Genomic DNA, 26,864 nt, shown 5'->3' with positions numbered 1-26,864 from the left:
CGCGCCCTCTACGCGCACGTGCGCGTGCTCGCAATATGGTTTTACGAGTGTGTTTTGGATGGGGATGGCGCTTCAGTCCGAGGCGTGACAACAGAGGCGCGTTCTCGTGTTCGCCACCGGTTCCTGCGCTGAGACACAGACAGAGAGAGAGAGAGAGAGAGAGAGAGAGAGAGAGAGAGAGAGAGACAGGGAGGGAGAGAGCATCATCAAAACACTGGCAACCAGCTTCCTGTGCCCGGACATCGAAGAGGACAACAGGGAATTTAGAGGTTAAATTAAAAACAACAACAGGAGAGAGCAGGGGAGGCTGTGCGTCAAGGAGCCAAGGAGAGACGTGCATCCATCCTTGCAGCAGCAGCAGTAGCAGCAGCAGTACAGGTAGTAGTAGCAGGAGGCAGATTCGGGGATTTTCCGTGTCGGTTACCCGGTGCTCTACACACCCTGTAGCTTACCTTTGCACCAGCAGCAGGGAGGAGAGGAGGACCAGAGAGGAGGCTGTCCAGAGAGGAGGAGGATCATGGAGGGGATGCAGGCATACGGAGCCGGGAAAGCCGGAGGAGCCTTCGACCCCGTCACCTTCTTCCAGCAGCCTCAGACCGTTCTCCGCATAGTGTCTTGGGTGAGTGACCGCTCCAGTAGCCTACAGTGAGTGATAGAAAAATGCAAAGTAAGTTTGGTTCTTAAACTGGGCAACAGTGGCTAAATGACATTATTACTTGTGCGTACAGTGTCTGAAATTGAGGTTTGGATTACCTTCTTTTTATTTCTTTGTCAAGGATATAAAGGGCCCCTACATTCCTCTGGGTATTGAAGGGGGCTGTTGATACTCAGCAACAAACATTGTCATTTATAATACTATATTTTATGCTTTCCTTTATGTCATACAATATGTACCATGTTACATATGTTTTTTCCTATTTCTGCTGCTCAATAGTGAGTTTTCATATAGTGAGCTGATGTAGGCCTAGAAAGGGACCTCATCAAGAGGGCCCTATTAGTTTACTGCTTTTAGGTAATGTATTAATTATCTACAAATGTTTTCTAAAGATCATAGTGACAACACAAAGGATTTCATAACAAATAATTTTACGAATCGGTAAAAACTAACCATCATTCGTTTCCCCAAGGGAGGGAAAAGGCAGAGCGACAGTTGGCGACCACTTTTAGGAAGCATAGTAAAGAGATGGAAACAAAAGTCTCCCCAACTCCAAGAGGCCACTCCACTCCCAAGTGGATTATGGTCACAGTGAACTCTGAATGAATGTCTCTGTTGGGTATTTTTCAACCTACATTTGTGTTTTTGTATCTAACATCACATTCATTTGGGACAAGGAATACAAAGATACGTTTAAAAGTATGAGAGACAGATACACGATAGGCCACTAATGGAGAAAATATTTTCTTTCATGAAAGAGTCTCGTATAAAAAGTGAGTTTATGGGTGCAGAGGTACTCCATGATGGCATTCACTGACATGATATTCACTAACATTTTATTTGCCAAAATTAGTTCATCATACTTTTAGACTGGCATGAAATAATCAGCAGTATCAAGTCAAGTTTTCTGTCACCATATAGTCTGAAAAATGCACTTTTTTAGTGGTGATTAGTGTTTGATTCCACAGGTTGGCTTTGTTTACACTTCTCCACATGGAATGTGTGAAGTTACTCTTTAGGTTCGCAGTTTTTTGTGAAACTCACTCAGAAAATAATAAACACCTGTTTCTCTTCACAATCCTGCTAAATGCAACAGCTAACATGTTCTGTAAGTTAATGTGTTAAATATGAAGTCCTTACAGTCTTCCCACTTTACAGCAGAAGGTCATATAGTTGTGATTATTTCTTATAGGACTCTGTCTGTGTCTGCACGTCCTTAAATAACACCAAGAGCCTTTTAAGGAATGTTGAAAAGTTGAAGACGCAGGTGGATTTATGAGAATACAGCTGTTGTACTTTCTAGTGAAGGGGAAAGTCCTGCTGGTGTGCCGGTTGTTGAAAACATGGGGTCACAAGGACTGATCCACTTTGAAACTGGTTCCTGAGTCCCCCTCTAATCAAGATTAGTTCAGAGAACATTTGTTTTATTGTGGCAAATGTAGTTCTTAGTTCTTTTAGAAAGAGAAAAGAATTAGCATTGAATATGTGACACTGTGGCTCTATGTCCCTTGTGACTAATGCGATATGTATGACTGATACTAAATGACACGTTCAAACCTTAAAACATGAACTGTAGCGTTCAAATCTAAACCACATGAAAGCACAGTGCAAATAGTTTGTGAGCGTGTGAACTCCTCAGCTCTGAAGCTGTTGTGAGGGCAGGTCATGTGACCATTCAGTGAACCATTAAAGACTTCATTTATATTTATGTATGATTTGAATGAGTGCTTATATACAGCATGTTTAAGCATTTTAGAATTGATCTTTCAAGTAAGATGATCTTTATCTTTACTCAAAGCTCTTTACAGTTGTGATTGTATATATATCTTTTTACTATGTGTGGCCTGAATGTAAGAGTTTGATCTAAGGCTGCAACAAATTAATATGACGTTTTGTTTTTTTTAAGATTAACCAAAGGGCTATAATTTAATTATTCAAGGTATAAAATATCCAGAAATAGTGCAAAAGTCTGTCACAATTCACAGTCGTATTCAAATAGCTTGTTTTATCCAACCAACAATCCAAATCTCAAAAATATTCAATTTACAACAATATTAAACAGAGAAAAGAAGCAAATCTCACATTTTAGAAGGTGAAACCAGGAAGTATTTAGTGTATTTTCCTGATTGATAGCTTCAATGATCATGATCGTCATGAAAAGTACTGTTGATTATTTATCAATGATTGATTCATTGATTAATCCCCAAATTCTTTCACAGCTGATTTGAGTAAACAGATCATTTTTACACATCCGATTTTGAGAAACATGCAAATGAAAACGTAAACCTGCATACACATGCACGTATGGTGTGTGAAGGGCCCTCCTCAGATGTCCTGTCCCTTAGGTGTCACCAGAGCAACACCATGTCTCCATAGTAACAGCCACAGCCTGAGTTGTGATGTTTTGTGTGATGGTGCTAATATTCAGTCTGCTGTGGACTGTGGGGGAGGAAACTATCAGCACTCCAAACATTTGGTGATGGGGGACGTCAAATATGTCAAATATGTGTGTGTGTGTGTGTGTGTGTGTGTGTGTGTGTGTGTGTGTTAGAAAGGAGCAGTTTCTGAATGGTGGCTGAGCGTTCTCTCTGCCCTTCCTTTTCTCCCCCTCTATCTCCCACTTCTTCTGACTTCGGAGGGCTGTATGTGGAGGTGATAATGATTGTGCGTGTGTGTGTGTGTGTGTGTGTGTGTGTGTGTGTGTGTGGTGTGTGTGTGTGTGTGTGTGTGTGATTCAGCCTCAGGGAGTCAGTCCAGTAGATCTGTGATGATGCACGATGCATGGAGGAGAGAGGAGCAGTGAACATAGTGACAGATGGGAGGAAAGCACCTTGCGTGTGATCATTTTCTAAATGAAAAAAAATTACATTTATTTATTGAATTAGACTAAATGTGGTCAGCCTGACTTGATAAGCTGATACGACACGTTCTTGCCTGTGGTTCTGCTTTTGATCTATATTTAAAAGAGAATTACTTTTGAAGCTTGGGTCTTTGCTTTTTTTTTTTTGCTTCAAGCGTAGTTTCTTAAATTCTGCTAGTGCTCAAGGATTGAGGTTAATGCTTGGGCAACTTAAAACATCTATCAAATCATTATGCACTTAAATGTGGTGTTTAGTTGCTTTGTGCTTGAATCTGCTAAAATAGCACTTTTACTTCTGGAAGTCAACATGCCCAAAGCGGCTTTTTCTGTCTGCTCGACAGATGAATTTACAGATCAAAGTTCACTATTTAACTCTGCTCAAATGCAGAAAAGAAAGTGATATCTGCTGCATGTGTGTGCTTTTCTTTGAAAGAGTAAGAAGGTTAAGGTAAATATTTGCTCACATTCTGAATGACTGTGTCAATAGTCTGAGATTACCACCTTTACACTGCACATAAATAGTGATAATAAGATTCTCTTGCATCTAGTTAATCAAATTATTCTTTTCCTTTCACGAGATCTTGACTTTTAATAATATCTGGAGCACAAGGAATATTTCAAAGCAGACGTATAACAAACTATATGATTTACAGGTTAATTAAGTGTGAGCTGCTAAAGAAAATGCTGTTTTTCTCTCACATTGAAATGCTCTTACGTAAGTAACGTGGGTTAGCATTTTAAATTTAGCTGTGATGATGATTAGCATCTCAGAGGTCAAGAGAGTTTGTAATTTGTGAGTAACTATTTGATATTAGCAACACAAACACAGAGACTGCAGTGCAGCGCATTCTGTCATCTCCATGTAAAACAGGAGTGCACACAAACACAGTGTGTTAGTGCCTACACGTCAGAATTCAGACACGGTTTGAAAGCTATTTCAAGAGCTGCGGCCTGCAGGCGGCATGTTTGCATTGTATATGCAGTCATGTTGTGAACACATGCTGCATTCACTAAATAAGCCTATTTGTACTTTTGCATTAAACATTTACAGATGAGCCTAGATTACCACCCGACTGTCTGTTCAGTAGGATTGTTTACATTCTGGCATTTGGCTGGTCGGTGTTTGGACCTCTCTAAATCCTAAACTACATACTGCAATGGGATGGATTTTATTGTCTTTTTGTGGTTAACATCACCAAGTGGATACACTCATATGTGAATATACAAAATAAAACAACATATACTGTGGTTTTCCTCTGGCTTTAGTACAATGGAAACATTTAGTAGATTTATTGTACCTTTGTATTCTGGTCATCTGTGTTTTCACTGCCTGATTAGAAGTGCATCAATCTGATCCAGTCGCTGTAGCTTTAGTGAAAGGAGCTATTTGCAAATTTACTATTGCTGCATATCCAACATTAGCATTAACAGCTGTTTATTTACCAGTCTAGAAGAAACGTTGCCGTTTAGCATCAAATTTTATTCCTTTATTTGCCAAGAGCTGTCTCCAGTGGTGGAAAGCTCTTGTTTGGCTTCTATCTCCAGCACTTCTTTTCTTGTACTGAAGTTAGCATGCTAACCTGCTATCCCGTCCCGGTTGGACTGTCTCGTCACTTTCCGATACTGAGTCACTGTAGTGTTTAATAATTTTGTTTTACCTTTGTATTTTGTTCCAGAGGTGGAAAGCAGTGCAACTTAACTGTTGTCTCTATTGCATCTTTTCTTCTACTGAAGTTAGCATGCTAACCGCTAGGCGCAGCCCGTCTCTGACTCACTGTAGCCTCCAATCTGTCATGCGCAGAGGGCGTATAATAACCTTTTTTCTTGCAAACACAACAATGGCCGGAATTCTTGTCGAGCACATATCACCACCACCCGTTTCTGGCAAGAAACCATGTTCAGCAGCAGAGAAAACTTACAAACAGCCCCTTTGAAGGTTCTTTCATTGGGGTACAAATGTGTAAATCTCACAAAGCAATGTCCCACTGCAGCCAGCCAGGGCCTCCAGAGGAGAGCTCCACGAGCTCCACAGCAGATGTTGGCAGTGGCAGTGCATGTTTTTGGATGCAGTGGATTGTGTGAGTGTTATTGTGCAGCAGAAAAGATCCTTCAGGTATCAGTCACGATGCATGCAGAGCATTGGAAAGAGGCATGATACAGACCTCAGAATATGAGCTTCACACCATTAAATCTATCCACCTCAGTGACTACACCAGTATGTTTCAGCTCCATAATTATCTGACCGCTGTAACTGTCCATTTTCTAATATATGCTGTACTTTTCATGGTCTTTTGATGCTGACTAGCTAAGCTGCAGTCAGTACAACAGCAGGGTTGCACAGGTATGCAGTGGGCCAAGAGGTGAAGGATCAAACAGTCTGCAATGCAGGTGTAATAAATGGATTTTGCATTCAGACAATAGGACCAGCAGTCAGTTTACAATGATGAAAAGACTGATGAAATCAAGGAGTTAAAAGAGGAAAGGGTCTGCCACTATGTTAAGACTTGCTAGGGTTCGCTAAGGTTCAAAACCTTTGATCAATAGCAACAGGATACAACATTCTACATTGATTAAAATATATATTTGATTACACAACGCAAAAAACAAGTTTGTCTGCTAACAGATTTTCAGACAATACAGAGATGAATAGAGGCTAGATGCATGGAAAACACTGCTGCATAGCAAAATGGCCAGATGTGATGTGAAGGACATGCAATTTGTAGTAAGACTTATAGAACCACTGGTATGGTTCTTTAAGGATATTTTCCTGCATTTTGTTTGCTATGTCCGGATCAGTGGACGAGTTGGTAAACTTGTTGGGTTTTCCACTTGGTTTGGTTTCTTTTCACACAGGAAACATTTCAAGCAAACAAAATGCATCAACGAAAGCCGAGAACATTCACTCTGCTCATTGGAGCAGAAGTGAAAAAAATAAACACAGAAAGAAAGTCCTATCTGCCCAATTAGGCAACACACTTTGCTGGTAGTTCAGGTCAGACCTCCTTTCATTCTCTGGCTAGATGTTTGCAACTGTTGATTTTTCTCATCCACAGTCCAGTTTGCAAAGTGTTCCTGGCTTGAAGTTGAAACAAGTCGAAGTTGAATCACATACCTACAACAAATGAACCGCTCTAGAATTAATTTGTGAGCGAGCTGAAACCCGTTCCTTGCAAGACTCTCAGTGTGGTTGTACGATTGCTGTGTTCAGATCTGTACCGAAAAAAAAGAAAAATACAGTACATACATAACATACAGTGAAATTTGCATGCTCTTTAAGCATAATGGACCTGTCATACCCGTTATGAAAACATGCATAAGTAACTGAATGAGCAGCAGTCCAGATTGCAGTCCTGCTCTCACTTGATTCTGTTATGCTCGGCTTTACAAGATTGAGGAACCGTCTGTTTCCTTACAGCGATACAACCAATGGTATCTGGGCAGCTCATCTGATCATGCTCTCACTAACTGACTCCCAAATTCAGATGGAGAGGGATGATAAATCAAAAAAAAAGAAAGAGAGAGGCATATTGAGGAGAGTGTGTGTGAATGAGTGAGTGGGTAGAACAGAGTGTAGATGTGTGGATACGAGTGTCGCTGAGTCCCGGACTTGTGATTATGTCTGTCTGTCTCGTTGTGTACCCTTGCTACTGCAGTGGCTCTCCTTGAATTGTACTTTGACAAGGTCTCCTCTCTCTATCACTCTCTCTCTCTCTCTCTCTCATTACATGAGCAGCTGCTGCCATGGTGACAGCAGCAATCAGGTATCCCCAGTCCAGGCCAACACGCCGCCGCAGACAATAAGCCCCCCCCCCCCCCCCCCACCCCCCCCCCCCCCCACACACACACACACACACACACCACACACACACACACACACACACACACACACGAACACACACACACACATAGACAGTATATAATATCCTCCAGCAGTGATCAGGTATTATTCAGCTTTTAACTTGGAGTGAACATCACTTTACGTGTAAGTGAACAGACAGAAAATCTTAATTGTTCTGTGTGTTTCTGCAGAGGATCCGGTTCCTCTGCAGCTTTGTCATCAGTCAGTAATGAATATAACATCATGCTTGGCAGAGCTGGTTCTTTCTTCCAGTGTTGCTGCTTTGAAACATTTTTTCTTTCATTTAGCTGATGTGCATACCTAGAGTTACTTATTATACGACCAACAAAAGCTTGTAATCTGTATATCTCACTAATTATGGGGAACTGCGGAGTGTAAGATCAGTGATCAAAGTGGATCAGGACTCATGAGTTCTGAGCTTTTTGCACGTCTCGTCTTTGCACGGCTTTATTCCATATTGTGGTTTTAGTTCTAGTACCATAGCTTTGCACTAGAAAATAATACCACAGTCTGTGTCAGAAAAGTTCCAGCCAAAGTGCTTGTTGGATGGCTGTAACTTTCCGATGTCAGTTCAGCCTTCACTTAACATAGTGAATGGGCAGGTGAGCAGAGGGGTGAAATCAAGCAGAATGAACTTCCCTCTCAAGCTATCCTTTTTCGCTCCTCACATAACCCCTTCTGTCACTTCTTGTTTGTAGAAATGAGCGCCACACCATAAATGCCCCCTAGGAGAGACTGTTCGAAACATTGTGCTGTTATCCCTGTTTAAACCATTATGGTGTCTGGCATATGATGTACCCATTGTTTGCTGTGTACCCATTGTTTCCCATGGCATCATGACGTGTGTCATCCCGCGCTGATGTGTGGAAACTCGTCAGAATACACCACTGCCCTATTTCCCAGCGTCGCCAGATGCCAGCGATCCAGAGAGCAGCAGCTATGGGTTGGCAGATCCCAGCTATTGTATCTTGATTACCTCTTCTGTCTATATGATGAGTCAGTGTGTGCATTTCACTTTCCATTACAGAGATGTGATGTATTGCACTTAACTTTAACCAAGTAATTGTTCAGCATTAACACAAAACTTAAATTTTGTGGACCTGATCTTACATGTCGGAACTAAAATGCCAGTCCTCCAAATTTAAATTTGTTAAAGCAAATGATCTTTATCTCAAATAATTTTTACCAATGAACTTGCTTATAACTGCTTATGAGTCTAGACGAAATATTTCTGGTTTAGCATCAAACTTCATTCCTTTATTTGCCACAGAGCGGTCTCAAGCGGTGGAAAGCTATCCTCTTGTTTTGCTGCTATTTCTATCACTTTTTTTCTTCTACTGAAGTCAACATGCTAACCAGTTAGCCACACGCCCGGTTGGACTATCTCGTCACTTTCCGATACTGAGTCACTGTAGCTTCCAGTCCGCCCTGAAGAAGTAGTGCTGCTCACAGGGTGTATCATAACCTCTTGTCTTGTAAACACAACAATCGCTGAAGCTCTTGGCAAGACTGGTAAGTAAACAGTTAACGTTAGCTATGTAGCAATAGCGAAATCTTACAAATAGCTCCTTGAAAGATATTAGTTATATTAGTTATATTCATTAAAAACAACTTAAATTAAGTCTTGAGACCTGAATGGAGATGTGAGATGAAATCCCTTGTAAAGTGTGATGACAGTCTGGATTCACAGTGTCACTAAAAATCTGTCAGTTTGCTTCATAAATTCGTAAATCAGTGGTTGAGTCAACATAGAGGCAGACAAACTCACTTTTAAAGTATTTTTTTCCATTTCAGTTATTGTTCGATTGTGGACACACTAATGAAGGCTGCAGTCACAAAGGCCTGGACAATGCAGTGCCAGGCCACGGTCTGCTGTGTGCCTCTGTGTGTGTAGGTGTGTGGCTATTTCTAATACAGGATTTTGTGTGAGGTACAGTGTGAATACCAGGGTGATATGAGGCCCGGCTCAATTGTCTGGCCCTTTACAATGGATCCAAAAGGCTTTTCAGCGAGCACAACAGCAGTTCTAAATCATTCACAATGAGCCAGACTGGACTGATATGATTTCGGCCTACCTGGAGGCTGACATGGCTGTTTGCCGTGCGTGTGTGTTGCATGTATCAGATTTAAATTTAGAGAAAGAGAAAGGGGAAAGGTAGACGCAAAGAAAGTGAAGCAGAAAAAGAAAAATAGCATCAGAGAGAAAGGGAGATTCTAGAGGAAGCACATGCATTCACGCATGCATGCACACGGTTTCACAAGCATGTGCATGCATGCGCACGCACGCACACACGCACACACACACACACACACACACACACAGTCCTGGCAATCGGCATCCTTAATGTGCAATTTGTATGTGACCCTCTGATGGTCACAAGATCAGCAACCCACGTGGTGTTCTTCACAGTGCCTGCTTTCATCACCTCCACAAGCCTTGTGATCTGTCTACGGATCACAGGGGCGAGGGAACACACACGCACACGCACACGCACACCTAAAGAAGTCTTATATATTAACAGAATAACAGTTAAAAAAGAGAGCGGGGGGAGGGTGTGAAGGAGAGTTACATATGAAACCGAATCACATGCTCCACTTTTCATGGCTCCTAAGCAAGTGAGGAATGTTTAGGTGCAGCGAGTTCAATCATTCACCACATTTTGTCTGTTTTTCTTTATTAAGTTAATTGAAGTGAATTAATTTATCTATAATTTATAAGAGAGACAAAGCAGAACAATGACTGTTACACTTCGCGATATGTGGTTGATGTACAGTTGAAGGACTTGCTCACAAACCCGGCTGGATATCTTCAGGCAACCGGAGAAAAAGCTCAGTAATTCAATCTGCTGCCCCCCCCCCCTCCCCCCACCCTCCGCTGTCATGTGACAGCAAATATAATTGTGACCCTGAAAATGATGTGTGTTTTCAAACCCAGTGAACTAGGTCGTGCCATAACCGATCCTTATTGCGAGAAAGGGCATTTGTGTGTTTGGTGTTTGTGTGACCGGAGTGAGCAGAGAAAAAGAGAAGAGCGTGGAAAAAAAATTACAGGCTGTAAACTGTAGAGAAAGAGGGTCCCTGGTGGTGAGTTTATTTCCCAGCGGAGCTTCTCAGGCGAGGATCCAAAAACCAAACTGTGTCACACCACTAAAAACTAGTGGCCCCGCAGGTCGTGCTGTCCTTGATACAGAAGCTAACAAACTCCCTTCTGCATCCAAATCAAACGCAGTGAGGGGCACACACCCGCACGGTCCAGCAGTCACTGTCTGCAGACCCAAAATAATAGTGACTGAGCAGGATATTTAACACTTCACAATAAAAAACTTTAACTTCTCTACTTATTGGCTGAGTTATATTTCAATGCAGACATTCATTCTAGCTCTAAAGCAAACTAGCATGACTATAACTAAAGAACCAAACATCGGATGCTTTTCAGAATGATACTAATTGATTTATAGAAACTTAATCATTAGTTCCAGCCTTCAAAATAAAAGTAGCTGCCAAAAAATAAAAAACAGAAAAGGTTCCTGTTGAAATCATATCATGTGTATGTAATGCATCACAGTAATAGGAGCCGAACAGTTACCTGTTAACATCTCTAATTGGTTAGCATCGTTAGCATTAGCATTACCTCTGATCTTCATCTCTTTCCATACATCAGATTCTCTGCCATGAATACAGAAACACATATTAAGTTTCTCATTCAGTTTGAGGTGAGTTTCTGTCAAATAAGAGAAATCCAATAACAGCATTTTACTGCTGTTAAATTAATTAGTTTAAAGACTTGCTGTGCCCATCAGTAAAGATGACAAAACAGATCTATGTTTGCTGTAAAACTAAAGCATGGACAGTGGTTAGTGAACACGTGTGTGAGTTTGTGTGTGTGTGTGTGGGTGGGTAAGTGTTAGTGTGTTAGCTATAGTGTTCATTATTCTCCACATCTGTTTGGGGGACACCTAGAAGAAGTTTGCCATGGAAACGGTCCAGGGAGTCCAGCAGTGATCGGAGAGATCAGAGTCTAAAATTAGATATTGTGAAAGAAAAATATAGATTCTTCCTAAAAGACTCTTAATGAACCCCAGTAGATATATGCAGTATACACCATCCCCTGTTACAATGACATAACTCTGGTTAGTACACCTTTTGTGTTAAACCCTTGTATCCTTAGCTAACTCCACCAGCACGACAATATGTAATATGTGTGACAATACACTACAATAGGTTTGTCTGTGGTAGGAAAGGAAATACAAACTGAGAAGATAGAAATTTTTTTCTAAAGAGGGAAGAGAGGAACTAAGTAAGTTAAATAACACACACACACAGGCCACTTTTCTTTTCAGTGTATGTGTGTTTAGTATAGGTGTGTTACATGAGCAGACAGAGTGCTCTGACATCCCACCGACATCATGTGCGCCTGTGTTCATGTGTATGTGTGTGTGTGTGTGTGTGTGTGTGTGTGACTTTGTGTTTTCTGACCTGAATCTTAAAGTAAGCCAGGCATGTGAAGCAGTGGACAAACTGTGTGTGTTTGAGCTGTATATGGTTGAGTGTGTGTGTGTCTGTGTGTGTGTGTGTGTGTGTGTGTGTGTGTGTGTGTGTGTGTGTGTGTGTGTGTGTGTGTGTGTTTGTGTTCTCAAGAACACTCGTGGGCAGAGGCAGGGCCAGTAACGAGAGGAGATGGGAGAAGACGGGAGGGAGGGAGGGAGGGAGCGATGATGCAGCCGGACTAAAAATAGCACCGCCTCCATACCCCTTCTGCCCCCAATGCTTTCCTCCGCTCATCCCCTCTGCAATCCCTCCATCTCTTCATCATCACCCCCCTCAATGAAAAAGAGTGCAGGTAGATGAAGGAGGGGATTGAGGTGTTACTATCCTCCTACACACATCCTTCGTTCCATGGAGAGAGGAGCGCGGGAGGCTAGAGAAGCAGAGAGGGGATGGAGGGAGGGTGAAGGAAGCAAAAAGGTTGTGCACGCTTGCTAACATACTGTTCCAGTATGTCATCAAGACACAGGCTCCAAATGCCAACTCGTGACTCCTCTGCACAGGCTGGAGAAAGCCAAAGATCTCCACTCAGTGTATCTTTAAAATGGGAATTATTACCACCTAATAGCAACAAAATGACCATGTATTACTATATATACTATTAAATATACACTCACTTGTGTTACTGCTGATTAATACAAGTGACTTAGTGGTTGCTTCATCAATTAGTGAGAATTTCAACTGTCTGCTCTCCTTTCACCCAGAGAGAAAACTCATACTGGAATTCAATTGAAAGATATTTCTACTGTGAAGCCTGTAAAGACTCATTTTAAAGACAAAACTTAAAGTGCTGACATGATATTTTAACAACATTTTGCACTATGACACATGATCTCAAAGACCTGATGCGTAGGTCACTCAGTCACCTTGACTACTGTCTTTTTGAATGGAAAGTCAAAGTCACTTGAACTCATTTACAAATATGACCAGAGTTAAAATAAGGCCGAAATGCACAAGTTAAGAACTCAGATTAGATTTTGGGTGAAAAGGCTGGCTCTGAATAGCTTTGTTATAGCTTTATCTGTTGAGATGTTAATGCTTCATATTCTGTATTACACCAGAAACAACATTTCAATCCTGTCTCCTAAAATATGTTCTTTGTTAACAAAACAATGATAAGTAAATGAACATATTTACATGCTCACAATGACAATCCTATCATACTGATGTTCAGCAGGTACAATGTTTACCATGTTCAACATCTCAGTTTAACATGTTAGCATTCAAACATGTGCTAATCAACACAACAGAGGCTGATGTGAATCTTATTAGTTATTTATTATTTATTATTAGATATTTAATCAAGCATTGGACAAATTGAAATTTTGCCTGATGATGGCGCTCGATGAGAAGTCAGTTATTAGGACTCACTCTGTGGGGAGAATAAATGTCTAGACCTAAATACTGTATATCACTGCGCTCATGTGATAACTTCACCCGCCGCGGAACACCATGAGATGCAGCTGAAAGCTCTGTAAAAAGTAGTGAGAGGACTTTAAGTCGAGTTTTGGTTTTGATTCATTCAGTTACAAGTTTTTAAAGTCTCCTCTCTGTTTCATCTTGATAATTTTCACAAATATTTGAATCATTTTTTAATGACATTGCCTCCGGTATCGTCACAGTTCATAGTTCTACGGGGAAAAATACCAATATTATTTTTGCAAAACATTATACCACAACATTAGGTATAATGTTTCTTTGTTGTCTTATACAAAGTCTTAGAGGAAGGATTACTGTCACACACATACTGGTGCTAACTGGGCCGCTACTGGGATCAAACAGGACAATGGGGAATTCCTTCAAAGAGAAGCAGAATAACAAAGCAAAGTGACTTGCATTTCAAGTTCCCCCTCCTCACACAGTCAAATGGGTTGAATCTCAAAATCTCAGAGTTGAAATGAAGTCTGCGTCGAGTACATTTAACAGAGTTATAGGCTGCTTCGGCTGCCGCTTCAGATGTCGAGCTCTCGGTGTCAGTTAATGAAAACGCGGATCTGCAGAAAGCGAGGAGAAGACAGTGGAAAGAAACCGAGGGGGCTTGAAAGCAGATAAAGAAGCAAAGAGTGAAAAAGAAAAGCTGCGGTGTAATCCCCGTCCTGACTGACATGCCCGTCTCCGCCCGGCCTGGTTGTTGGCCTTCATGGTCGGGGCCTGTCAGTGGAAGGATAGTCTATTGTGCGTTCTCCTTTTGTAGCGCTGTCATTTATTACACAAACACAGACACAACAGCTGGGTAAACTATCCACTAACCCAAGGTCCACTCCTAGCTTTCTGGCTCTCAAACACACACACACACACACACACACACACACACACACACACACTGAGAATCCATCACTCACCACAACAGAATCGACTGCAGACAAACATAAACAGGCTCAGTCTGGGTCCATATCCAGACAGACCTCGCTCCCTGGAGGTTTGGTGTGAGGCTCTGTCAGTTGGATGGAGTTGTCTGATCCGCTGTTATCAATTGAAGTAGAAAGCAGACTGCTACACTGCACTGCAGGGTGGAATACTAACACTGTGGGTGTATGTGTGTGTGTGTGTGTGTGTGTGTGTGTGTGTGTGTGTGGTCTCAAGTTTATGACCTCGGAGAGGAGAGGAGAATTAGATGGTATCTTAGTAACATGCTCCTGTTATTGACTCCATTTTGTAGCCCTCTGTGTCTCCACTCCTCCAGACACTGCCGGACGGGAGAGGAGGAGAAAGTAAAAGAAAGGACAGAAGAGGAGAGAGGATGAAAGGAGAGATGGACGAGTGAGGTATCAGATGCTATCATAGTAACCTCCTCCATCCATTGACTGCATTTTGTCACTGTCGTCATCCCTCCTCCTCAGACGGCCCGCCGCTGTATGGATTAAACCTCTCCAGCAGTACATTTCCACTCAACACCGTCCATTTGTTTGAATTAGACACTTGGTTTAAAGAGGATTTCATACGGCAAAGAGTCACAAGAGGAGTGCTTATATTAAACCAACAACTCCTCCAACCTGAACAACCATACAGGTTGTTTTTTTCAACCCTCTGATACGACCCATAGGAGTGTCTCCTGAAATAGTACTGGACCTCGGCTGTCATGGTTACCATTATAAACATGCGACTGTACTGAGAGCGTTGCTGTGGTTACTATAATAACGGTCATGGCTTGGTTAGGTTTAGGCACAAAAACTACTTGGTTAGGGTTAGGAAAAGATCACAATTTGGGTTAAAATAAGTACTTCCTCAACATCAGATGATCTTTGTTGTCGTGGTTACGATAGTAACATTGAACGGTCATGGATAATAGAAACAATATGAACTACTGGTTTCACATGGGAATCGAACACCGCTATCCTGTGTCTCGTTGACCCATCCACCCACCACAGCCTCCTCCTGACGTGGACTTGGTCGCTCTTTATACTCCGTCACCGCATTTTCCCCTTTGCTCCTGTCATAATTACTACGACCACTAGATGTCGCCTAGCAACAAAACGTAACTACAGGTCGTAATAAGCTGCTGCAAAAACAACAGGTGGGCTCGTTTCGATTAAACACAAGAGCTATAAAACCACACTCACAAGGTTTTTGTCTAAAAAAACAAAACAAAACAAAAAACAATAGAGATTTATAAAAGCTAGCAGGGAATTTAGTTTTCCTTTAAATCACTGTTTATTTGATAGGAGCCGTGCACCAGTCATTTGAATCTACAGTCCCTGGGCAGAAAACACAACCAGTATGTTCAGGGCAACAGTGTAATACAACAGAAAGCGATTAGTTGTAATATCATCAATATTTATGTGCAGTAGTTATTGGTGAGGTAATTACCCCTATCAAAAGACGATGGAAGCCTCTTTTTGCAAAAACAATAGCAAGTACAGATTATTTTTCCACTTTGGATACAGCCTAGATGTCTTTATTCATATAAAATCTTCACTAAACATTATATATGTATTATTCACATCACTGTGGTTTCAGTAGCTGTCATAGTAAATTGCAGAATAGCAGGGAAAGGCAAATTTTTCCACGGTCAAATTCCAGAGGAAACCCAGAGGCACATTGGACAAAAAAGACATGAAGGATTATTCATGAAACTCCCCTGCAGGGCTGTCGTGACATTATGGGCTGAGAGTGTCACGCTGGAGTGTTTCTTATTCATAAATTACACAGTCAGTCTAAATATACCGTCTGACGACAGCAGGTGGTATTCTTTTGAGCTGTAAAGGGCTTTTATGAATTATTCCAAACATGCGAGTGGAGGACCGGGTGAGGTGGTGGTGCTCAAACACAAACCTGAGCAAGGGGCTTCAGATTTGTCTGTGAACAAACATTATTTTACTAGAGGACACACATGGAGGAGGAGTCACTCAATATGAAAGTAGGAGAATAATTAGGATGGACAATGGGACCATGGTTCACCACATGTTGCGAGAGTGTGTTCCCCCATGAGCTACAAACATCTGCCTTATTTCTTCTCTCACAGTCCCATCCTTTCTTCTTTTCTTCTTCTCTGCAGCTCTTCTCCATCGTGATCTTTGGCTGCATCGCCAATGAGGGATACACCAACGGCCCCAAAGAAGTGGAAGAGTATTGCATCTTCAACCGCAACCAGAACGCCTGTAATTATGGCGTCTTCATGGGCTCCATGGCTTTCCTCTGCTGCATGGCCTTCCTGGCTCTCGACGTGTACTTCCCCCAGATCAGCAGTGTCAAAGACCGCAAGAAGGCTGTGCTGGCTGATATTGGGGTGTCGGGTAAACACGATTTTCATACAAACTTTACAACACAACATACTTGTTTTCTCTTGTTTTTTTTAATACTCCTGTATGTACATGTCTTTTTTCATTCACGTGCAACTTAAACATTTAACATTGAAATAGAAAGAAATTCTTACATATAGACTATGATGTATAAAATATAATTTATATATATTTTATGGGCTTTTGTACCTTATGAAAACCATGTAAACATTAGCCACGAAAAAGGAGAAGCCAGAAGATATTTTGCAGCAAAGTAAAACCCATTCTAAACATAAACTTTTTTTTTTTGCATGATCTTGCAGAACAAGCATGTTTTTCTCTTTACACAAGGGTGAAGTTTTGAAGAACTAAACAGCATGGGAAGATGGATGCATGAACGGGGGTGTAAGGAAACAGTGTACTGGGAAATTGATACTAATGAACTGGGGACAAATCATTTCCAGCTCTATAACGCTTTCAAAACAGACTCACAAAATGCTGCACAGCTTGTGAGGCAATAACACTTAATAGATCATAAAATAAATGACTGCAAGGCAGAGATCACGTGTCCCACCAACGCAGCTCTCCAGGTTGCTGTAACACCCAAAGACTTTGCTGCTTTGACTTACAGGAGTGGCTGCAGGACTCACAGTAACACCACAAACAGCAGCCCCTAATTTATAACTTAATGAGCCACAAGATACGGGTTAGTGCTGGCATGGGGTAGAGGATCAAATAAAAGTCAAATAAAACCAGCTGAAACCAATTGAAACCTAAATAAGCTTAAACCTCTCAGGCTTGAATGAAGCTGTTGAGCAGATCTGTAGTTCTACAGTTCTGCAGAGTCCAGATGAATGACATTGATTCATCTGAGATTCAATGTAGATGAATTAAAAACATTATTATAAGAATAAGAATTATTCATTTCAGACTTGACATTTACCTTTTATTCTCTTAAGCAAAAGCTGTCACGATTAAACAAGGTAATTTCCTAGGCTAGGCCTATATTGATGTGATAAAGCACTATTAAGGGGTTATATTACAGCAGCTGCAGGTACAATAGGCTTCAATCTGAGGCTCAGTGAGAGGTGGTAACATGAGCTGATCAACAAACTACTGCCTGCTGTATCAATCACAGACATGGAGAGGCGAGTCGAGAGAAGCAGAGTCAGTGTATTAAAACATTTTCATCCAGTAAACCACTGGATGAATTTATAAAGCACTCACAACAGCAGTGTTGCACACAGGCTTTGTTGCATCCATCAGTTATAACTTATTAAATGTCGATAAGCTGAATCCCCAATGCTATCTGCTCTGTTATCTTCACTTTTCTGGCAAAAACTGCAGTAAAAATTTTACCACTGGGAAAGTTAGCAAAACAAACGGGGACTTTACATGCACGTCTGTGGCAAGCAAGGGTTCTCAAGAGCTCAGTATGCTTAGTAGTTCATACGATTCGCCATCCGAGCGTCCAAGGCGAGGCACAAGTGTTTGTAACTGTTCTGAGCAGCCGCACTCAAAGACGGGGAAAAGCCTGCTGTTGTAGAGACGTGTAAGACATGATGGGAATAACGGAACATGTGCTCACACAGCGTTTCATACACTCTCCTCAAAGACATGCATGGTGTTATAATATATTATACACATGAAGTGGGAGTAGTTGTATAAAGACTAAAGAGAGAAAGCTGCAGTGAGTTCAAATATTGTCTCTTTACATCAGTCACTGCTTATAATGGATGGGATCACTGGATTTTTGCTTTTTAGATTTTTTTTTTTTAGATGATCTGACAAGCACAAGGCATAATACTGTGACACACATACATTATGTCTGTAGGTTTGTTGCCCCGTTGCATGCTGGGAGGGTTCCCTCCATGTCTACCTCCTGGGACTACAGTACTATTAGCTTATCCGGTTGTTTTTGGCAAACATTACAGCAAATTCAGCAGACACAAATGAGACCAAAAGGGGCTAAAAGCTGAAAAGTGCTCCTTAGTCGGCTGTTGATTTCCAGTGGGTTCAGCACTGTGAGCAATCCTTTTCATATTACACAGTCGTTTGACCCAGTGGTAATGGATGGATGACGTGTGAGAAAATTGTTAATGTCATTAATCATTAATGATTTTAACACTAAGAGAAATTAATTTTTGTAAAGACAACAACAGTATTGAAAGCACATCTAGGAAAGTTCTGACGGTATATTCTGATTTCAGAGATATTTATGCGATTGGATTGTGATCAAAGAAAGGTCAGAGGTCAAGGCCAGTGTGACCTCACAAAACAGATTTTTGACCTCTTGAACATGACATCTCAAGACCGATTGAAGTGATTACATTTTATATTCAAAGCAAACTTCGCTGTTCATCATAATGTTCTTCAAAATCACTTCTGGCTATTATTCAGCGATGTAACTCAGGAAGAGCAGATTGTGACCATATTTCTGGCAACTCAGCTGGTAATTGTAGTTTATTGCCATATTCTTGTACAGTTTTTCCCAGCTGATCAAAAGCCCCCAAATCCTCTATCCTCACAGAAAATGTGAGCAATCTTTTCAATCTATAAATAAATGACATACATAGATGGGTTATCATCATGAATGAAAGGAGATGAGGTATGAGAGGGATAATAAGGAGAGGAGTGCTCTAACAAGGCGCTGACACATTGTGCTTTGTGTCTCTGACAGTGGCTTCCTCTCCTTCTCTGCTGCACTGCTACTGCAGTGAACTCAGATATGGTGACAAGATAGTCAAGTATTGAGTCGGTTAATGAGGCCATTCCTGTCATAGACAAGATTCTCCTTCCCTGTTTTCATCACTCATACACCTGCTCTCTGTCTCTAACCATGTCTGTGTTATGAGATGTTTTGTACCTTACTGAAGCAAGGGAACAGCTGGTACATGTGTCCTAATCGGACCTGGATGTTTCTGATTAAGCTTTTTCCTCCCTCACTGCCACACTAACAACTGCAGTGGATGTAATGGCATAATGTTTGAACCTCTCTCCTTCTCTGATTGCCACCACTGGACGAGGTTTGTGGTTTTCCACAGGGGCCAATCATTGGTCCCTGGTTGTTTTCAGTTGATTAACTCCGCAGTCTTTGTCAATGTAATGCTAATTATATACGGCTTAATTTTCACCTGCTTTAGACCTTTAACTATAGCAGTTTAGCTTTCTTTGCCTGCCTTTCCTATGTCAGTGTCGAGACAAAGTACAGCACAAAATCAATATTGTGTCAGACGGCTTTACAATTAAACAGCGTACAGCACTCTATCCTTTGACCTGTGATTCAGATGAGGGGAAATCTACACAAAAACCCTTAAAAAATCTTTTGCTAATTGTTCCTAAACCTGGTGGCAAAGAATGTGGATGTTTTAATTGATTATGGCATTTGTTTTAAAGGAATACTTTGACATTTTAGGGATTATTCTTTTTCGCTTTCTTTCCAAGGGTTAGATACAATACCACTCTCTTGTCTGTATGCTAAAAATGGAGCAACAGCCAGCAGGCAGTTAGCTTAGCATGAAGACTGGAAGTTGGGGGGCACAGCTAGCGTGGCTCTGTCCAAAGTTAAAAAACGTTCCACCCACCACGACCTCTAACACACCATCAGGAGAGGCAGAACCAGGCAAACATCTGGGGCCCCCGAGGGGAAAAGACGCCCCCATTGGTCAGTGATATTGGTACGTTTTGCAATGACAACTCTAAACCACCTTACTCTAAACTCCATTAAGGCACTGCGGTGCCGATGTTGTCTGTGGCTAGCATCTATCGATGGCCTGCATGGAAAGCGTTCAGGGAACATGGGTAACTTGTATCATCTAATAAAGACTGACTAAAAGAAGGTCAAGAGAAAATACTAAACATCAGAAGGTATCTTGTTGCATTTCTATCATTATTTTAACACCGATCTTGACTTTTCTCTCTCCCCAGCGTTCTGGTCCTTCATGTGGTTTGTCGGTTTCTGCTTCTTGGCCAACCAGTGGCAGGTGACCAAGCACGAGGACAACCCACTTAGGGAGGGAGGTGACGCAGCCCGGGCAGCCATCACCTTCTCCTTCTTCTCAATCTTCACCTGGGTAAGACCCTTCGCACCTCATCGGCCTACAATGTAACACAGTATGACATAACACCTTCTGCTGAGTGGACACTTTTATTTGAAGTTTGGTGCAGTGTTATGGACGACGCAGGAAGTTCCCAAACAACTAAAGTTGTGATTTGCTTTTTCCATCCTCCCTTTGCTAGCCAATATAGCCATTGAGCTATATATGTGTATGACTTGACTATGCTGTTCCTCCATATTCTTTTTGGTTAGTGTGTGGACGCGTGTGACCATATTAATTTTTATTTGTGTACTCATAAGTGTGTGGATGTTGTTCCAACAGGGCGCCCAGACTCTCTTCTCTATGGAGAAGTTAAAGAATGTGTCATTTGAAGAGGAATACACCAAGCTGTTCCCCCCTCAGCCTCATCAACCTTTTGTCTGACTCTGCTCTGTCTTCTCCCCCCTGCTGCCTTAACCCTCTGCAGCTGGTCCTACACGCTCCCTGACTGAGGTTGCACTTGTTTAAAGGCACCCAGTAACATCAAATACTGCTGGACGTGAGTGTATCTGTAAGCCAGGAGTAAGACAAACAGTTGTACCATCAATGCTGCCAGAAAGATGTTACTCGATGTTTTTGCCTACCGTAAATAAGTAACTTATTTCCTGACTCAAGCACATTATAATGATAATGTATGTGCAGGTGGGTTGATTTAAGAGTTGATCAATACTGATGACTCAACAATTACACTGCCAAATGCTGAGATTTGCCTTAAACACCTACTTAAATTGCTGTCATCCTTTTTGGAGGGTGGGCTAATAACTAATAACCCTTATTCATGTAGATGTTTTTTTTTTTTTTGTATTTTGATAGAAAAAGAAGTTAAAATATAAAGAAAAGCATACAAGCTGATTGTTTGAATATTTGGTTCTTAAATTCTAAGATGCTTAATCACAGAGACTTGTGTGTTCTCCATCTGCCACGAGGTCTTGGTTCTGTTTTGGTTTTTGCTTCGTTTTTACTTCATATTCAAAACTCAGCAGTTTGTTGCAGAGGAAGTTAGGTGTGTGACATGTACACACTGTCCAGATGTAGCTTTAACACCAAACCTGGAGCCCTTCAACAAGCGCAGTCTCAGTTCACAGGTCAGGCTACCACGTCATTCTTCACCATTAATATGAAGGATTACACAATAACTCTTTTTTGCTGAAGAGGTCATAACTATTAAAGGGTGAGGTTTTTTTTTCTTCTCTGTAACAATTTAGTTTAGAAACTGTGTGATTTATTAGATTTTTGTAATGAGTATTTGTAAATTTGTCAAAGCGCATTGCTTAAACCATGGTTTTAAAGGTTTTGTATTACTTTTGGTTTTTGATAAAGCTGCATTCAAACCTTATCCTCACCTGGACTCCATACCTTAAAGGAATAGTTGGACATTTTGGGAAATGTGTTTATTCCCTTTTGGGCAGACACTGAGATGAAAAGGTCAACAGCACTCCTTAAACTATCTTTATGTTAAATACAAAGCTGGAGCCGGCGGTTGATTAGCTTAGCTTAGCATAAAGACTGGAAAACAGCTAGCTAGCTGCTATTTCTTGACCACAGACAGAAGCGACAGGAGCTTGGGACAAACAAACAAACAGATATAACATGTCAGTTATTGATCTTTAGGTGTGCTGGTACAGTGGGCGTATTTTATTACCTTTGGAAAGAGCCAGGCTGGTAATTTCCCACTGTGTCTTTATGCTAAGCTTTATTTATTAATTTTTAATTTTAATTTTTTTGCCTTAATTCTGATAGAGAGAGAGAGGAAAGTCAGGGAGAGGGAGGGGATGACATGCTGTGGGGCCGCTGCGATTCAGACTAAGCCATCATGGTACGCAGTCTACCAGGTGACCCACCCCCTAAGCTTAGCTAATCTTGCTGCTGGCTGTAGCTTTATATTCAGCTGACAGACATTAAAGTTTAAAGTTTCTCATCTAACTTTCTGCCCAAAAGCAAAAAAAAAAAAAAAAATCCTAAAATGTCTATGCTTTCCCTTACTTTATTATTTTGTGACAGTTGGTAGATTGGTTGTTTTTTTTTTATAGCTTTTTGAGATTGACTTCATAGTATAAGCATGGAGCTTTTAAGTATTTTAAGTATTACACGGTTTTATTGCATATTGATTGGATTTTTATGGCTTGAAACTGTGCACGCTAATTTGCCATAAATTAAGTTTTATTACACCGTTACTATCATAAAATGTTCCACGTCCATATTAACAAAAAATCTGAAATATTCAGGGTCCAGTCTGTAAAATGTGATGTGATGGACCCAAGGACTGATCAGCCGAGACGCAACAGTAAATAAACTTCCTCATGAAACATCCCAGAACTCTGAGCTTAAATCAACTGGACTGACTCTCTCTGTGGTTTTGTCTTCCTCTGTGTGACTGCCTTTGTTTGCTCTGTGCACTCGATATCTGGCTTCTGCACAGTGTTGTCTTGAGACATCTCTAATTATTGACTAAAGTGAGATTTGTGGTGTTTTACAGGACAGGGCCTCAGCTGTTTAATAATGCACACAGACTCAGTTTGACTCGGTGAGAAGCGGTTGTTCCTCACTCTGGAGCTGAACAATGGATAAATATCCTGTTTTGCAATGCTGCCTGAAGAACTAACCTGCTCCGACTGAATAAATGACTCGCTCTGACTATCTAATATGCTTCACAAGCTTTCCAGCCAACTAATCAATGTTTCCTTCTCTCCCCCTCTGTTTTCTCTCTGCTCCCAAACCATCTGCTTTAACACTACTGCATCTCCCCCTCAACATTTATCTCCACACCTTTCAATCACCATCTGTGCACCTCTTTCGCCTTCTTGTCCTTCACTGTGTCCGATCATCCATCGAAGGCGGGCCAGTCTTTCCTGGCCTTCCAGAGGTACAAGCTGGGCGCCGACTCAGCCCTTTTCTCCCAGGAATACATGGACCCCAGCCAGGATGCAGCTGGAGCCCCCTACACCTCCTTCGGTGGGGATGACCTGGAGAGCCCGGGGGGAGGAGGAGGAGGAGGAGGGGGCCAGGCCAACAGCGAAGGGGCCTTTGATGGCACTGGAGGCTACCAGCGTCAGGACTACTGAGATGTTTTGGGGGTAGATATACAGTGGGGAGGATCTGGATGATGTTGCCCAAAGTTTCTAATTTAGAGCAGTTTGTATTGTATACTATCAATATAACTGACGCAATGCTAGGTTAACTTTACCCAGTACGAGTGGGTTGTTTTGACCCGGTGTTAGACTTAAGTTCAAGTTTTAGCCTCAAACTGTTAGAAAAGGTAGTTAGACGTTGCAACATGTGCAAACATGTGACATTCAAAACTGCAGAGAATACACATTACCATATTTTCATTTGGTTAAACAATAATATGAAAAAATAACAACAACTCTGGGTCAGAACAATGCAGTATTGTTCCAGTTTTGGCCCAGGAATATTTAGTTTGTACGTGCAAGGATCTATCCATTTAGCTGATGCTCTTCAGCCAGTGTGACCTACAGTGATCAGGGGGGAAGGCAGTGTATTTCATACCTATAGATAGTTCAGTTATCAGACTTAAATGTCGTCAGAATTTGTCTCTAGGTGAGAAATCTTGGGCAACTTTCCAGATTTTGGGGGAAGGACAGGTAAAAGCAAAGGGTGGGATAAGAGGTCAATCATGTGTGAGTCTGCAGGTAAAACAACAGGAAAGGTTCAGGGACATCCGTGGGAAGGGGTCGTGGGATGGGAGAGACGCCGGGTTCGATTGGAGGTGTTAAGGAGGGTTGAGGTCTTTAGAAACAATCGGGAGATCAAGTGTTTGCAGAAACGGTCACACTGTAGCAGATCAATGCTTGTGACCACGTTGCCTTCATCTTCTGAGGTCTGCCGACAGTCAGCGAAATGACTGCGATCAGTGTTAGTTGAAACACCCTCAAACAAACACACATGCAAGCACCGGTCCACAGCGTATTGATTTTGAACAGATACAAGACAAGTTTCTGCTGACGAAACTCCTTAGAGGCGCGTTACAGGAAGTGGGAGTGTGTCTGTGTGTATGTGTGTTACAAAGTATCCTCTGTTTTTTTTTTTTTCTAATTGAAGTGTGGAAGTTTGTGTTTTCTTGTTTCCCCCGAAGAACCCGCTTTTTCTTTCCTCGACTGTTGCCTTAGTGCTGACTGCCAAGCAAAACCCAACGAACACAGGGCAACATACCCAACATGCACAGGATCACGGTTCACATTCGGCATCTTTAGGGTGAGAGTACAGCTAAACTGAATTTCGTCTTGCTTTTGTCCTGAAGCACGTAAAAACCCTCAGTGCGACCAAGCGTCTAACATCATTATAGAGCATTCCAAATGACACAAATCAGCGAACCACACTGAAGAACTGCAGGTTATATATCAATTGTGATTTCCACCTTATTTCAGCAAATCTACAGATGAGGCAACCATGAACATCCTGAGTATTTATGAACATGCATTGCTCCATTTTCTTAAAGAATAAAGTATATCTATCTCTCTATAAATATATGTAAATCTATAATTCAGTATATTATAGTGTTTAACAAAAAGATCATGCTTTATTTTAGGGCATTATGCTAGTTCTGTATAAAAAAAGGAAAAGACAACAGAAAGAAAATCTATGGTGTTTTGAGTGTTATTGTGATATGATACTGTATATGGTGAGGTCATCCATGCCTCGTCCTTTATGTTGCTTTCAGGGTACGGAGATGTTTTTATTTTGGGATAATAATACTAACTATTAAAAAAAAAATACTACAACAAAAAATGTGACCAAATTATCAAAGTATATATACATATATATACTTTATACTGTACAACAGTGTAGACTTAGAAATGTGTGATGTTCCTCTGTGAAATCTGTTAAAAAGGTAAGATTTAAGAAAAAGATTGTGTACAAATGTATGTTTTTGATGTGTTTGATTTTAACCAATTAAAATAAAGAAAATACTGATATAAAGATATGACTGACTGGATGGGGATTTTTGGTTAGCTGCATTTGCATTACCATCTTCAGTTATTTATCATTTTTAGTCATACTTTAGTCATAATTGCAAAATCAAAAAACAGTTGCTTTAATGTTGCACAGGTCAAAAAACACAAGCAGCATTCAGCTTTTTGTATCAGTTAAAGGAGTAATTTCACATTTTGGGAAAGTTATTATGAGATACACTCAACTTTTCTACCTGTTAAAGTGGAATTTTTGTGTTCAAGAGGTGTTTCCAGTGTTCCTCACACACAAGCTGAATAGACAGAACAGAAATACCGTAGATAAAAGCTCATTTAAGTGTTTTCAGTCCCGTAGTAATACTGAACAGCTGCAGTCAGACACAGAAATATGGCACATGTCTCCCTCCATTGGCAAGACTTCTAACTGCAGTCCGGTCACATGTAAGAACTGATATTGCAAGACATTATCGGGTGTATTCAGTTCAAATAATGTTGCAGCCTAACAAACGTAGACGAGTAAAACACCTCAGTGATGTATAATAAACCAGACAGTTGACAAATAAAAAAAAAAAGAAGTGCAGTAGTAAGGTGTTGAGCCAAAACAGCTTCAGTGGTTGTTAAACTGGGTTGGGAGCTGGTGACTGAAGGCCACAGCATATGATTCACACGACTGGTGACTGGTGTGCACATTAAACACATGGATCCAAGAGACATTTAACCATTTATTTTGTTATATGTTTTGTTATATGACACACCTGCAATGTGAGTGAGGTCAGTGTCAATCCTTTTGGGTTGGCCACACTTGTGTATATGATGTTGGCTGCCGGCGGGTTTTTCCTCCAGGCTGTTGTCCCCGCTCTGCCACAGCAGCTTCGGGCCGACTTCCTCTCCCTGTAGGCTCCGGTCGTGGGTACAGGACATGCCGGAGCAAGGGGAATTAAATTTAAGTTTCTCCTTAACTTGACCGCTGAAGCGTTTGTTCAAAACGCGCAACCTTTACTTTGAAGGCGAGCTGTTGTTTCCGGCTCTCGACTTCCTTGTTCAATTTGTATTGTACAAGTTGGATAATGGAACAAACTGACGCTTTGGTGCGCTGAAGTGAATTGCACGTCTTCATTCAGTGGGACAATAACACACGCAAAGCGTTTGCAGCGTTTAGGCAGCATCGGCTAATCAAGAACGAGCTCACAAACGTCAACACA

The 26,864-nt window shown here is 41.3% G+C and overlaps 1 protein-coding gene across 2 annotated transcripts; it reads left to right on the top strand.

Moving 5' to 3' along the window:
- The first annotated feature begins 185 nt into the window (after positions 1-185).
- On the top strand, positions 186-25,676 carry LOC130166053 (synaptogyrin-1-like). Of its 2 annotated transcripts, none has more exons than XM_056371347.1 (4): positions 186-619; positions 16,415-16,652; positions 20,565-20,710; positions 21,017-23,042. In XM_056371347.1, exons 1-4 carry the CDS (start codon positions 518-520, stop codon positions 21,116-21,118), a joined length of 588 nt encoding a protein of 195 aa, XP_056227322.1. In that variant the 5' UTR covers positions 186-517; the 3' UTR covers positions 21,119-23,042. The 2 variants fall into 2 exon arrangements, with proteins under 2 accessions (XP_056227322.1, XP_056227321.1); XM_056371346.1 differs by lacking the exon at positions 21,017-23,042 and adding an exon at positions 23,569-25,676 and having other exon boundaries at positions 189-619.
- Positions 25,677-26,864: the final 1,188 nt, after the last annotated feature.

This window comes from Seriola aureovittata, chromosome 3 (assembly GCF_021018895.1).
Source record: "Seriola aureovittata isolate HTS-2021-v1 ecotype China chromosome 3, ASM2101889v1, whole genome shotgun sequence".
NCBI lineage: Eukaryota > Metazoa > Chordata > Actinopteri > Carangiformes > Carangidae > Seriola > Seriola aureovittata.
This window is presented reverse-complemented; position numbering and strand designations above follow the sequence as displayed.